Source organism: Lipotes vexillifer, unplaced genomic scaffold (assembly GCF_000442215.2).
Source record: "Lipotes vexillifer unplaced genomic scaffold, Lipotes_vexillifer_v1.1 scaffold342, whole genome shotgun sequence".
In the NCBI taxonomy this organism is placed as follows: domain Eukaryota; kingdom Metazoa; phylum Chordata; class Mammalia; order Artiodactyla; family Lipotidae; genus Lipotes; species Lipotes vexillifer.
This window is the reverse complement of record NW_006786802.1, coordinates 462,426-475,446: the sequence shown is the minus strand read 5'-3', so window position 1 is coordinate 475,446 and position 13,021 is coordinate 462,426. Positions and strand designations below refer to the sequence as shown.

General features: G+C 51.0%; 2 protein-coding genes across 2 annotated transcripts; both read right to left on the bottom strand.

The window, feature by feature from the left end:
- Positions 1 to 3,214: 3,214 nt before the first annotated feature.
- LOC103070111 (metallothionein-1E-like) lies at positions 3,215 to 4,358 on the bottom strand. Its single transcript, XM_007459445.1, has 3 exons — positions 4,331 to 4,358; positions 3,657 to 3,722; positions 3,215 to 3,306 (listed from the first exon to the last, which is right to left on the bottom strand). Exons 1-3 carry the CDS (start codon positions 4,356 to 4,358, stop codon positions 3,215 to 3,217), a joined length of 186 nt encoding a protein of 61 aa, XP_007459507.1.
- A 5,336-nt stretch (positions 4,359 to 9,694) lies between these two features.
- Positions 9,695 to 10,389, bottom strand: LOC103069839 (metallothionein-1X). The gene is made up of 3 exons (XM_007459444.1): positions 10,362 to 10,389; positions 10,001 to 10,066; positions 9,695 to 9,786 (listed from the first exon to the last, which is right to left on the bottom strand). Exons 1-3 carry the CDS (start codon positions 10,387 to 10,389, stop codon positions 9,695 to 9,697), a joined length of 186 nt encoding a protein of 61 aa, XP_007459506.1.
- Between the last annotated feature and the right edge of the window lie 2,632 nt (positions 10,390 to 13,021).

Below are 13,021 nucleotides of genomic sequence, written 5' to 3'. Positions count from 1 at the left end.
TTGGAGCCGAGGTGAGGCCGGGGGTCGAAAGCAAGCGGCCAAGAGGCACCTGAGCTGGTGGAAGGCCTGTCGAGCCTTGGAACCTGCTTGCAGTGTTTGTACCCAGAGGAGTTGGCCCGGCCGCAGAGGTCCCACCCCCTCCTTGCACCCGCCCCCACGGATCTGCGCCCGCGCCGCCCGCAGCGCCCGGGGCCGTGCTGTGAGCAACACTCGGGGCCGAGCGCACGATTTTCCCAGTGCACGTGGGTCTGCTGTGCGAATGGAGAGCCGAGTTTGGTGCCTGCTCCGCTGTAGGGACTGTTTGCCAGGAGGTACGCTGTGTTCTCTCCTCCCTGTCCGCCCCTCCCGAATTTCCCGAGGGCGGCAGCCCCCTTGTTCCCGGATTTTCCAGCAGCCCAGCCTCTGTGTCCTCGCTGTCTTCCCCACCCCCGGCCCCCACGCTGTTGTCTTCAGGTTTACTCTTTCCGGAGTCCGTGTGCAACCGTAGTCTTGTGCTCACGTCCCAGGCGTGGCTGGATCCTGGGAGTTGTGTGCAGAGACCGGTGGTGGATGTGACCTTCACCACCAATCCTCCGACTCCCTCTTCCCCCACCATTTCCTGTCCTGATCCCCACGATGGTCCTTAGGCAGCGTTTCTCTAACGTTTCTCCGTAAGAGCACCGCAGCCAACTCAGGCCTCTGCCTCCCATCCTTCCTTCTGTTCTCCACTACTGAATGGATAGATGGGCACATTTGTCCCTGTGCTCCTGGCCTAAACTTGCCAGGGGTTTTCCTGATCCTAGCCAGTCCACCCTGCTCCGGGATGGAGGTTCCCAAAGCATGAGATCCCACCCCATGGAAGGGATCATTGTAAGTGATGGGCAGACCTGGCATTAAATAACAAAGCATGAAAAGTGGTTATTTCGCTTTCAGTGTTCAGCAGTGGGAATAGCACTGAGCAGGCAGTCAGATCCCTCTGCACAGCTCTGTGACCTGTGTGCACTTCAGTCTCCCATCTCCGCAGCCAGAAGCACAATTAGACTGTCTCAAAGCACCCTTCCAGCTCTGAATAATGATAGGCAGGACTCAGCATTCAGTGACCTCATGATCAGCGACCTTTGGCAAGGAGGTAAGACAGCCTTGCTATAGGTTCAGACCTCTGAATGTGATCTGTGTGCCCTTAGGCAGGTTGCTTAAACTCTGGGTAGCTGGCACAATCATTCCAGCCCCTGCAGGTTCACTCTGTTACTGGTTCAATGTAGATCAAGTGATATGAAGGGTGGGCATTGATTTTATGTTTCTCCAAATGGTGTGGCAGCATCTTATCCTAGGGGGGCTATTGCAGGGCATCCACACTCCCCCTGCCAGTGGATCAGTAAATTTGCAATCAAACTTTAACCTCCAGCCCGGAGTAATGCTTGCAAACCATGAGCCTTTCCCCAAGAGCTTGTTGGAATTCAACAAGATTCTGCCCCAGTAAAGTCACTGTGAACAGAAGCATCATAATAGACACTGTTTATTAAGCCCTGGTGAGGAGCTAGGCCACTCTCAATACCACATAGGGATATAATCTCCTTTTCATAGGAAATGGAGACTTAGAGAGGTTGAGCGACTCATTTAGGATATGTGGCTGGTAAGTGCCACTGTGGTCTGTGAACCAAGACTGCCTGACACCAGCACCGATGCACCCAGCACAGGCTGGCTCCTGAAATCCCCTCTTCACACAGGACACCTGTGGGTAAGTGTGGTCCTGACACTTGGGCCGTGTGACTCGTCTTTCTCTTTGACTTTACCTCAAATAGCAAATCCCTCCAAAAGTTGTCAGGAGGACTAGCTATTGCCATTATGTACAAGTCACTCAGCGCCTCCCTCCTTCCTAATAAATACCACCACAACGTTGTAAATGCAGAATCTGACACTACCCTGCACAGGCAGACATGAAGTCCTTCACCTGGAACCAATTTCCAGGTACTCTGCCTCTTGTTGGGAAATGGCTGGGCATTACGTGCAAATTCCTAGTCAGTTTGCTGGTTTCAAGTAGCCAAGGGCTGGATTTTGAAGGCAGAGCTCAGCCTGACCTAAAGGAACTTCCAAAGATTCAGAGCCAACTTACCGCAGGGAGCTCTCAGGGGTAGCAGGTGTCCTGTCACTGGCACTGGGCCAGCCAAGACAGATGTTCCCTGTGGGGATGAGAAGAGCTACTCCAGGTGTGGGTGGTCCACACAGTGGGGTGTTTGAAAGTGTTTTCAGCGTTCAACATACTCCTTTGATGAACACATGTGGTTTTTTTAAATAATTGAAATTTAGCTGATTTACAGTACTGTGTTAGTTTCAGGTGAACAAACATGTTTTTACCTTTTAAATTTTTCCTGTATTACTCTGTTCTTCATATATTTATTCAAATGTATTGAATCAAAAATTGGGTTTTGTATTTTCTGTCCTTTTCAGTTTTTCTTAGTAGTTCACTTAATTTTATTTTACCAAAGTTTAGGTTTGTGAAGTTAGAAAATAAAAACCACAGCTAGGAAATTCACACATCTTTCAGTGCAGGGAGTTTGAGACTTCCAGGTAGGGATTCAGGTAACTGGAGATGTGATTCCAACTTCTTTAGAGTCTGTCAAGCCTAAAATCTATGAGGAAGTGAAGTTAGCCAGGGAAATCAGAGGATGGGAAATGAGGCATTGAGAAGTCACCAACCCTTGCCATGCCACCAACCCTTGACATGAGAATGGAGGGGACCTTGTATCTGCTCGACATCCTTAGAGCATCTGGTCTAATGCTCTTCCACTTTACGGAAGATGAACCCAGTGAGGGAGTGTGTCTTGTCTTAGGCACTCAGTTTGTTAGGGACTCACATTTTGTTCCAGTACTCAAGTCTCTGCACTTCTCATCCAGTCTCCTACACCAGCCCTGGATGGCACAAAAGCCCTTATTCCCAATGCACAGAAAAGCAAGCCGAGTCGGAATAGTGTCAACAACTTTTATTACCACTTACATATTTCATAGGAAAGGGAATGTAGCAATCAAGTCAGAGTGGTATAAAAACGCAGGTCGGCCCGTGTTCCTCTGTTGACACCCAGGGCAGGCTGCCAGAATAAAGTCAACAGCTTTTATTACGACTCGCATATTTCATAGAAAAAAGGAATGTAGCGTCAGGTCCGGTCGTATGAGAAACGGTCAAATGCAGGTTTGTCCTGGTCGCTCTGTTGACCCCCGGGGCAGGCTCTCCGCGACATCAGGCACAGCAGCTGCACTTGTCCGAGGCCCCTTTGCAGACGCAGCCCTGGGCACACTTGGCGCAGCCCACAGGGCAGCAGGAGCAGCAGCCTGGGGAGAGAGGGGCGAAAGCAGATATCAGCGATGACTTTCCCAGGCTCCTCCTTGCCCAACAGCAGCCCTGCCACAAGCCCTCAGATCCAAAGGACCCCGAGTACAGAAAAACATGCTCTGTTCCAAGACAGTTGGGAGGACCTTGGGGTTTGGATTCCACTAGGAAATGGCTGCCCTGCCCCATCTAAGCCCAGGACAGGCAGAAAGTCAGAAGCAGCAGTGACAGGTGCCGAAGGGCAAAGGAAGACCAGCACCCCCACCAGAGCCATACACTCAGAGCCTGCTCTGGGTTCCCTCCCTCACCCTAGCTGCAGCCCCCAGGATCCCAGAGAAAGCCCTACACTCACTCTTCTTGCAGGAGGTACATCTGCAGGCTTTGCAGGTGCAGGAGCCAGCGCAGTTGCAGGAGCCGCCTGCCAGGAAGGGAAAGGCCAGCAGTGAGCAGGGATGGGGATGCAGGAGGTACAGCAGATGGTCAGCAATGCCTCCCTGCAACCTCTTCCTGGGTGCAGGGCCCAGTGCTAGGGACTCCTGTCCAGCATAGAACAGACAGAAATCTCACCCCTCCTCTGCCCTTCTATGCAAAGGGCTGTGTACTGCCTTGTATTTACCCCACAGGTATGGTCCCAGGCTCCAGAGCCCATTCAGGATGCCTGGGTCTGGATGCCAGGACCTTCTGTCTGAGCACATAAGAGGCAATGTCCCCTCGCACCCGGCACAGGGAATGCAGAGGCCTGGACAGACCACCGCGGCCGACCCAGAAGCCCCCTGACACCTGGATGATGTGGCACAGAACAGCCTTGAGCCTCAGGCCTCTCGCCTCTGAAATGGAAGCCCCAGTTGGATGGAAACGCTCTAATGGGGGATGAAGGCGCTTGTCCAGGGAGAAAGCACGTTCCGGGTTAACTACAGAAGCCTACTTCAGCTCAAGCTCAAAATATTCCTGCCTCCTCCAAACCCAGGGATGCTTCCTGGTATTGGGGAAGGGGCATCCAAAGTTCCAGAGCCAGGGGTTCCTCACCAGTGGAGCAGGAGCAGTTGGGGTCCATTTGGAGGCGAGGTGAGGCCAGGGGTCCAGAGCAAGCGGCGAAGAAGAGGGCCTTGGGCCGATTGGGGGCGTGTTGGAACCTAGCAGCTGGAGGGTTCAGTTTATACCCAGAGGAGGCGGTCCGGGCGCAGAGGCCCCGCCCCCGCCTTGCACGCGGCGCGCAGATCTGCGCCTGTGCAGCCGGCCTCGCCCGTTCTGGCTGTGCGCAGCCGGCCGGGCTGAGCGCAGGGTTCCGTGAGCAAGGATTGGGACGGTGTGCAGCGCTGCGGCCGCCCCTTTGGCGCTAGGACTCGCGGAGGGACGGTGTGCCGGGCGGCTCTCGGTTTCCCAGCTTCCCTGCCCGCCCCTTCCCAATTTTCCCAAGGTAGGCAGTCACCTTTGTTCCGGGATCTTCCAGGAACCCATTCCCCCCCGCCCTCTTTGCCACCCCAGGCCCCATTGCGTTGGTGCTAAAGTTCGTGTTTCCGGAGCCCGTGTGCGCCGCCCCCGGCCCTCCTCCCCCTCCCGCCCCCCGCCCCGGCCTGTGCTCACGTCCCTGGCTTGAAGGGGGCGGTGGAAAGAGCCCAGGGAGTTTTGTGCAGCGTCCCAGCGGTGGATGTGACGTTTGCCTCCCAGTACTTTTCCTTTCCCTGTGCCCAGAGGGACTTAGGCCCTGTTTTTCTGTCTCAGTTTCAAGGTGGACGCTGGCCTCTGTCTGCTCCATCCTTCCTCCACTCTTTAAGTTTGAAAGGATGTATGGGCACATATGTCTGGATCCTTCGCACAAAACTATCCAGAGACTCTCCACAGCCTAGCCAGCCCACCTCACTCCAGGGAGTTGTTCAGAAAGTGGGATGTCTCCAGGGGAGGGATCATTTTAGGTGATAGGCAGATCTAGTATCTGCATATCAAGAAAAATAATTGTTTCCCTTTCAATATTACTGACCATTAGACAGCATTGTGTGTGTGTCCCACCTGGTTAATTGTTTATCTTGCAACCCTCACAAAGACTCAAAAAGAGGAATACTGTTATTTATGAGCCCATTTGGCTGGTGGGAAAGGTAAGTCACAAGGATGTTAAATAACTTGCCCAGGGTCACAGAGTTGGCAAGCAGTGCCACCGGATCTGAATCCAGTCAGCTTCCCAAGGGAAGGAGTTCAAAGATAAAGTTTTCCTTTGGCCCAAAGTTTTCCTTTGATGTATCTTCAGCATCAGTGTACTGCTTGCAATCTTTCAAACAGAGATAAGCCTCAAGCTTATCAACTCTCCACGGGCCCATATCATGATTTTGTTTTCAAGGACCTAGATTGCCTTTTCCTTCTGCAAGACATCATACTGGTCCAGTACACTGATGATATTATGCTGCTCGGAGCTAGTTGCAAAAAGTAGCAACTACTCTAGGCTTATTGGTTAAGACTCTGCAATGGCTGTAAAAAAGCCTATGGAATAGAGAAGATGCCCTTAGGGCATCTCTTAGTACTACCCTGCTCTGTGATCAAAGTCAGTGAAAAACTACTGTAACAACCCAATCAAGGCAGGACTGATAAAGGCTCAGACCCTTCAAAAATGAAGGTTTGGGGGCTTCCCTGGTGGCGCAGTGCTTGAGAGTCCGCCTGCCGATGCAGGAGACGCGGGTTCGTGCCCCGTTTCGGGAAGATCCCACATGCCGCGGAGCGGCTGGGCCCGTGAGCCATGGCCACTGAGCCTGCGCGTCCGGAGCCTGTGCTCCGCAAATGGGAGAGGCCACAACAGTGAGAGGCCCGCATAACGCAAGGAAAAAAAAAACAAAAAAACAAAACAAACAAAAAAAAACAAAAAGGTATCATGTAGGACTAAGTAGAATTTGACAAAAAAAAAAAAAAAAAAAAAAAAAAAAAAAAAATGAAGGTTTGGGTCACGCCAGCATCAGTAAAGAACCATGACCAACTGAGGTGCTTGCAGGGAGCAAAGGGAATACAGAATAGGTAGTGTAAGAAGATGTTTATAAATGTCAGCTATAACCACATGACCAGTTCCAGAAACAGAAATGACAACTGTAATTGTTAGGAGTGCTTCTTTATTTTGTTATAAATATGTTTATATATATACGGCAAATGTCTGTTTTCTTCCCTCTCTTATCCCCTTCTCATATAACATAGAATGCATTGACTTTACATTGTAGTGTTTATGTATTGTTAACATCACAGTATTTGTTACGTGATATCAAGTACAAAAGTGACCATCACCCAAAGACTTTGCGTCCTCCTTTGGGGACAGTGTTATACATTCTCAGTTGTAGGTAGGAGAGTTGTGTCATGTTAGGCAGAAGTATGACCTTGTTATTGTCTTTGTTGGGAGATTAAGTGCGGTTTACGAAGTTGTGTGGGTGCTAGTTTGATAAGTGGTGGTCTATAACGGTTAGTTTTATGTACCCACGTGTTTTAGGCTGTCATGCCCAATCCTTGGTCACACGCTAGCCTGATGTTGCTGTGAAGGTATTTTTCAGATGTGATTAACATTTAAATCAGTAGACTTTGAGAAAAGCAGCTTACCCTTCATAATGTGGAAGGCCTCATCCAGTCAGTGAAGGCCTTAGAGAAAAACTGAGGTCTCTTGAAGAGGAGGGAATTGGGCCTCCAGACGGCCTTTAGACTCAGGATTGCAACCAACGTCAACTCCTACTGGAATTTCCAGGCTGCTGGCTGGCCCTATAAATTTCAGTCGTGCCAGCTTCCACAGTTGCATGAGCCAATTTCTTAAAATAAATCTCTCACTCTCTTTATCTATCTCTCTATCTACCTACCTACCTACATCCTGCTGGTTCTGTTTCTCTGGAGAATGCTAATACAAATATATTTTAAAACATATAAATCATTAAAGGAAAAATGTTAAGTAAAATACTGGTGCAAGTGGTAGCAAAGGGCACAGAGTGCTGTGCTCAGGGTTATAAATCCCCCAGTGCTGTTCAGTTGATGAGGACAACATAGGACACACAGCTAGGCACACCACCACTGCTTCTGTGTCTAGAGGTAAATAAATAACCCCTATGTTAATAATAATAATAAATGGCTAACATTGTAGACCACTCACCACGTGCCAAGCACCACACTAAGTTCTTTACGTGTCCTAGTTCTTTAGTCTTCTGAATCATATGCTTTTATTTTGCCCCTTTAAAAGTGGAGGAGACCGGGCTTCCCTGGTGGCGCAGTGGTTGAGGGTCCGCCTGCCGGTGCAGGGGACGCGGGTTCGTGCCCCGGTCCAGGAGGATCCCACATGCCACGGAGCGGCTGGGCCCGTGAGCCGTGGCCGCTGAGCCTGCGCGTCCGGAGCCTGTGCTCCGCGGCGGGAGAGGCCACAGCAGTGAGAGGCCCACGTACCACAAAACAGAACAAAACAAAACAAAACAAAAAAATGGAAGAGACTGAGCCACAGAGAGATTATGTCCTGTGGCTATAAGTGACACAGGTGAGACTGGCACTCATGCAAGCGGACTGCAGCATCATGCCCTCACCCACAATCTTACACCAGGACTTCATATGACAGATGAGGATGTTGAAAGCTGGCACTGAGGCAGCAATGGGGAGAGCACTGAGCTGGCAGTCTGTCGTTCTGTGACCTCTCTGGAATTCAGTTTTCCATGTGTCAAGCCAGGAGCACAATCTGTCCATTTCGAGAGGTCCTTCTAACTCTGAATAGTGAGAGGCAGGATTTAGCATTCAGTGACATCATTATCTGCCAGCTGTGGCCAGGGGGTGAGGTCAGCTGTAGTGTAGGTTCAGACCTCTGACCTCTGAGCTGTGTGACCTTGGGCAGGTTGCTTAACCTCTCTGGAATCAGCACAATCACTCCAGCCCCTGCACATTCACTCTCTCACTGGTTCCTGTGCAGATCAAACGACATGAAGCATGGGAATGGCTTCTGAGTCTGTCCAAATGCTGTGGCAGCATCTTGTCCTGGGGGTCTCTTTGGAGGTCATCCATACTCCCTTTGGCACCAGATCAGCAAATTTCCAATCCCATCCTTAACCTCCAACCCAGAATAATGCTTCTAAACCAATGAGCTTTTCCCCAAGAGCTTGTTGGGAGCTAAAAGGATTCTCTCTTCATGAATGTCAGTGTGGACATAATGATCATAATGGCCACTGTTTATTAAGCCAGGACACTATCATTTAATCCCCACATAGAGATATAATCTCTTTTTCACAAATGGGAAAATAGACTCAGATGTTGAGTAACATGCCCAGGCCATACCACCTGTGGCAAAACAGGCTGTGAACTGAGATGCCCATGCACTCAGCACAGGCTGGTTTCTGAAACCCCCTCTTCACACAGGGCACCTGTGGACAAGCATGGTCTTGACTCTTGGGCCACGTGACTTGTCTTTCTCTTTTATTTTACATCAAATAGCCATTCCCTCCACAAGTAGCCAGGGGGACTAACTGCTGCCATTAATCACAAGTCACAGGGCACCTCACTCCTGCCTGCCTAATAAACACCACCACACCCTCCAAACTGCAGAATCTGCCATCACCCAGCATGGGCAGACATGAAATAGTCCATCTGGAACCAATTCTCAGGCACACGCCCTCTTCATGGGAAATGACTGTGTAATTCCCTCCACACCCCTAGTTATTTTGCGGCTTTCAAGTAGCCGAGGGCTGGATTTTGGAAGGACAGATTGCAACGGTGCTCAATGGACACCTTCGATGAACATGTGTGTGACGTTTTTAAATCTCTGATTTTGTTTGTTTTTCATATATTGATTGAAATTACATGTGTGGAATCTAAAAACATGTATTGTTCTGTGGCATTTTTATAATTTTTTTTGTTTTTACCAAGGTTTAGGTCTGCAATGGATGGGAAATGAAATCTGTTCCTTCACCACAGGGACCTTTTAGACGCCCCATTTAGATTCAAGCAGGTGAGGGAGTTTTCCACCCCTTTAGTCACTTTCAAGACTAAAATCCAGCGAGGAACTGAAGTTGAACAGGGAAACCATGGAGAATGAGAACTCTGGATTGAGAAGTTTCTGTGCCACCAACCCTTGACTTGAAAACAGAGGGGACCCTGTATGTGCCCAGTGTCCTTATAGCATCTGGCCTAAGGCTCTTCCATTTTACAAAAGATGAAGCCCAGTGGGGTAATGTGGCTTGAACAAGGCACTGGGTTTGTTAAGGGCTAACATTTTGGTCCAGAAACCAAGTCTCTACTTCTAGTCCAGTCCCTCACCCCAGCTCTGGTCAAGTTAAGGAAAACAGCCAGAATAAAGCCAACCACTTTTATTATCATTCTTGTATTTTATAGGACAAAAAATAAAAAAGAGGAATGTAGGTTTGTCCTGGTTGCTCTATTTACACCCGGGGCAGGCTCTCCGCGACATCAGGCACAGCAGCTGCATTTGTCTGAGGTCCCTTTGCAGATGCAGCCCTGGGCACACTTGGCGCAGCCCGGAGGGCAGCAGGAGCAGCAGCCTGGGGAAGGGAGGAGGCGGCAGAGATGAGCGCTTGGAACAAAGGATTAATAAGGCTTCCCGTCCTCTCCAGTGGAGGCGCCACCGTCCCTAGGGAAGGGGCACCTACTGCCCTATTTAAATTCCCTCTGTGGTGTACAGGGCTGGAGGCGTGGGGGCGGGCCTGGCGGGGGGTTGGGCGCGTTAGGGGTAGATGTAGAGAAAATTCCACTTACTCTTCTTGCAGGAGGTGCATTTGCACTCCTTGCATTTGCAGGAGCCGGCACACTTGCAGGATCCGCCTGCAAAGAGAACGGCCGACATAAAAACGGTTCCCGGAGACTCGAACGCGGGCATGGGTGCTAGAAGCCCGAGTTTGAGTCCCAGTTCCACAACCAACTCATGGGAACCTGGGCAAGCCACGAACTCTGATCTCCTTATCGGTCAAACGGGATCTCCTAGTTTAACTTAGAATAGAGGCGGGTACACCAAAACGCTTTCGAAAGGGGCAATTTGTGCCCGGAAAGTGAGTGATGAGTCAGAAATTGCTTCTCTAGTTCTGCAATTGACACCCATCCCCGAACCAGATCTCCTTACCCGGGGTGCAGGAGCAGTTGGGGTCCATGGCGAGAGGAAGCGGAGGCTGGGGTCCGGAGACTGCGGCACGAAAGATCGCAAGGAAGTCGAGGGGGCGTGCTGGAGCGGAGGGCGCCGTGGTCTGCCTTTATAGCGGGACGGAGCCGGGGCGAGTGCAAAAGCCCTCCAGGGCGGGCGCCGCCTGCACACGCCCCGCGCTGAGTCACTGGCGGCCCGCGCGACGCCCCGAGCTGTGCACACGGGCCACCCGGCACCAGTTCTCAGTAGCCGCCCTAGGTGTGCCTCGGCGAGGGAGGGCCGGGTGCAGAGCGCGGACCCCGCATGCAGGGCTGTGCTGGTCTGTGCACGGAGCGCTCTGACCCCTGCCCTTCGCTGTGTGCGCAGTTCCCGCCACCGCCTTGCCCCTCCCCCAGCACGCCCCACCCCAACCCTCCCCACCGCGTCCTGTGCCCTGTGCTTGAACGTGAGTAGTTAAGAGAATGGGTCTTGCGGATCCTGCCCCGGGGGAAAACCGGTGGGAAGTCAGGACAGATCAAAAAAAAAAAAACTCTTTGCACCCGTCAAGGCTTAAAAATTGTGTAGCATCATATTAAACCCGTGGGCTGGTTATTGATGACATACTGTATATCCAGTGCTTTAGCATGCGATAGGGAAGGCGCAAGCGTGTTATGTGCGAGCTCTCATTTAATCCTCTAACAACCCTGTGAGGTCAGGACTAGTCATCATTCCCATTTTAGAGTATGGAGGCCCAGAGAGGTTAAGTAACTTGCCCAAGGTCACAGAGCTAGTGAGTGGCAGAGCCTGGTTCAAATCAGTGGGCCCAGCAGATGCTGAAGTCACTCTAAGGGTAGACGTCACCAACAGGGGAGAATAAGGACCAAGAAGCCACAAGCCTTGTACTCAGGAAACTCCTCGTGATTGGGGCAGCCTCATGGGTGCATGGGGAAAAGTAATACCAGGATCATGGCTAGGATGGAGGCAGGGGGAACAGAGGGGAGACCCAGTCCAGCCTGGGAGGAGGTGGGCCAGTCAGGTGGGCCATTGCCTTGGGCCTGAGGGGGAGAAAGTCTTCACCAGGCAGGGGAAGAGGAAGGAGTCGTATTCCAGCCCATGGAGGAAGCAGCTGGATGGAAAGTTGGCATTCCCATGGAACATTTGGAAGGGAAAACCTCACAAGAGCTTTCTTCCCCAGTGGATGCAGAGGGGACGGGTAGAAGTGTGGTCCACATTCCTTTCTGGGGAGGTACATCCTGCTTCCCTGCTGGCACATGTCTGGCTGCTGTGAAATGGATCTTAGATCGTTATCCTGGGATTGCCCAGAGTGTGTCATCAGATGAGCAGGTTACTGGAAGGTTGGTGGCAGGTTTAGGGAATGCTGGTTGCTGCAGTGGGGAGTTTAGTGAGGAGGTGGGCGGAGGACAGGCTGTCCTCGCAGCATTTACTGTAAAGTCCTGTGGAAATGCCTTCACAGCTCAGCTCAGACGTCACTTTTTCCTGGGAGCCCATTCTGACCCCTGTGCTAGGTCAGGATACCTGTGGAATGTGCTGGTAAACAGCTTGTCCTTTTCCTTCCTGGCACTTCCCATGTCTGTAATACATAGGAAAGTGTGTGATTCTGCGACCTTTGTCCCTCCACAGCTACCTGCCACTGAAAACACCAAGAGCGCTCACTGCCCCTGAAATGTGCTTCCAGCCCTCGGCCCAGGGCCAAGTTTACAGTTGGCGCTTAATAAATATTTGTCAAATCAATTAATAGGGGTAAATCCCCTGATGTGTCCTCCCTTCCCAGCCCTGCCTCCTGGCATTAGGGCCGATTACAAAATGAAAGTAAAAAACTTGTTTTTCACCACTCTGGGACCTGTGTGGTCACTCAGAAACTCCAAGCAGGGCAGGAGAGTTGAACTGTCAGAAGGACTAAATTCTAATGGTCACTCTGCCACTCACTTGCTGAGTGACCTTGGGGCTGTTATGGGCCAGGGCTCCCCTGAGCATCAGTTTACTCATTTGTCAAATGATCAGATTGTACTAGAATTTGAGGGTCACATGCAAACATGCTCTGATGTTAGAGCCAAGGTCTCAGAAATCTCACTGTGTCTGGCAGCCCCATGGACCGAGAGCATGGGAGGGCTGCTCTTTGGATGGTGGGCAGATTTTGCTGTTGTTGTTGTTGTTAATACACACCCACATTGTATGCAAAATTCCTGGTTTCTTATAAATCAGATGGTCACTTGTCCACTCAGGGGAAACAATCCAACTCAATGAGGAGACAGTAACGCTTATTTTTGCCCTGTAAAGTATTGAATCAAGCCCTGGGTTTGGGCCATCTGTGTTGGCAGTAAAATTTGTTTTCAGGTCTAAGTTGTCTCCCTTAAGTCATTTTGACTCTGAGAGGAGAGGGAGGACCAATCGGCAAAGGTGAAGGGCAGCCCAGGCCCAGTTTTGCTTATCTCTGTACCCCTGTAAGCCTTGTGGGACAGAGGTGGAGAGTGAGGCCTTTAATGCCTGCAGTCCTCATGTGGTAGGAAGTGAGGAAAATGAAGGCAAGCAGCCTAAGATGAGGAAAAACACCCCTCTGCAAATTTGGTGTGAGTTATCAGTATGAGGCAATGATGTGGCCCTAGTCTGCATTAATAGAAGTATGCCATCCAGAATGAGGGAGG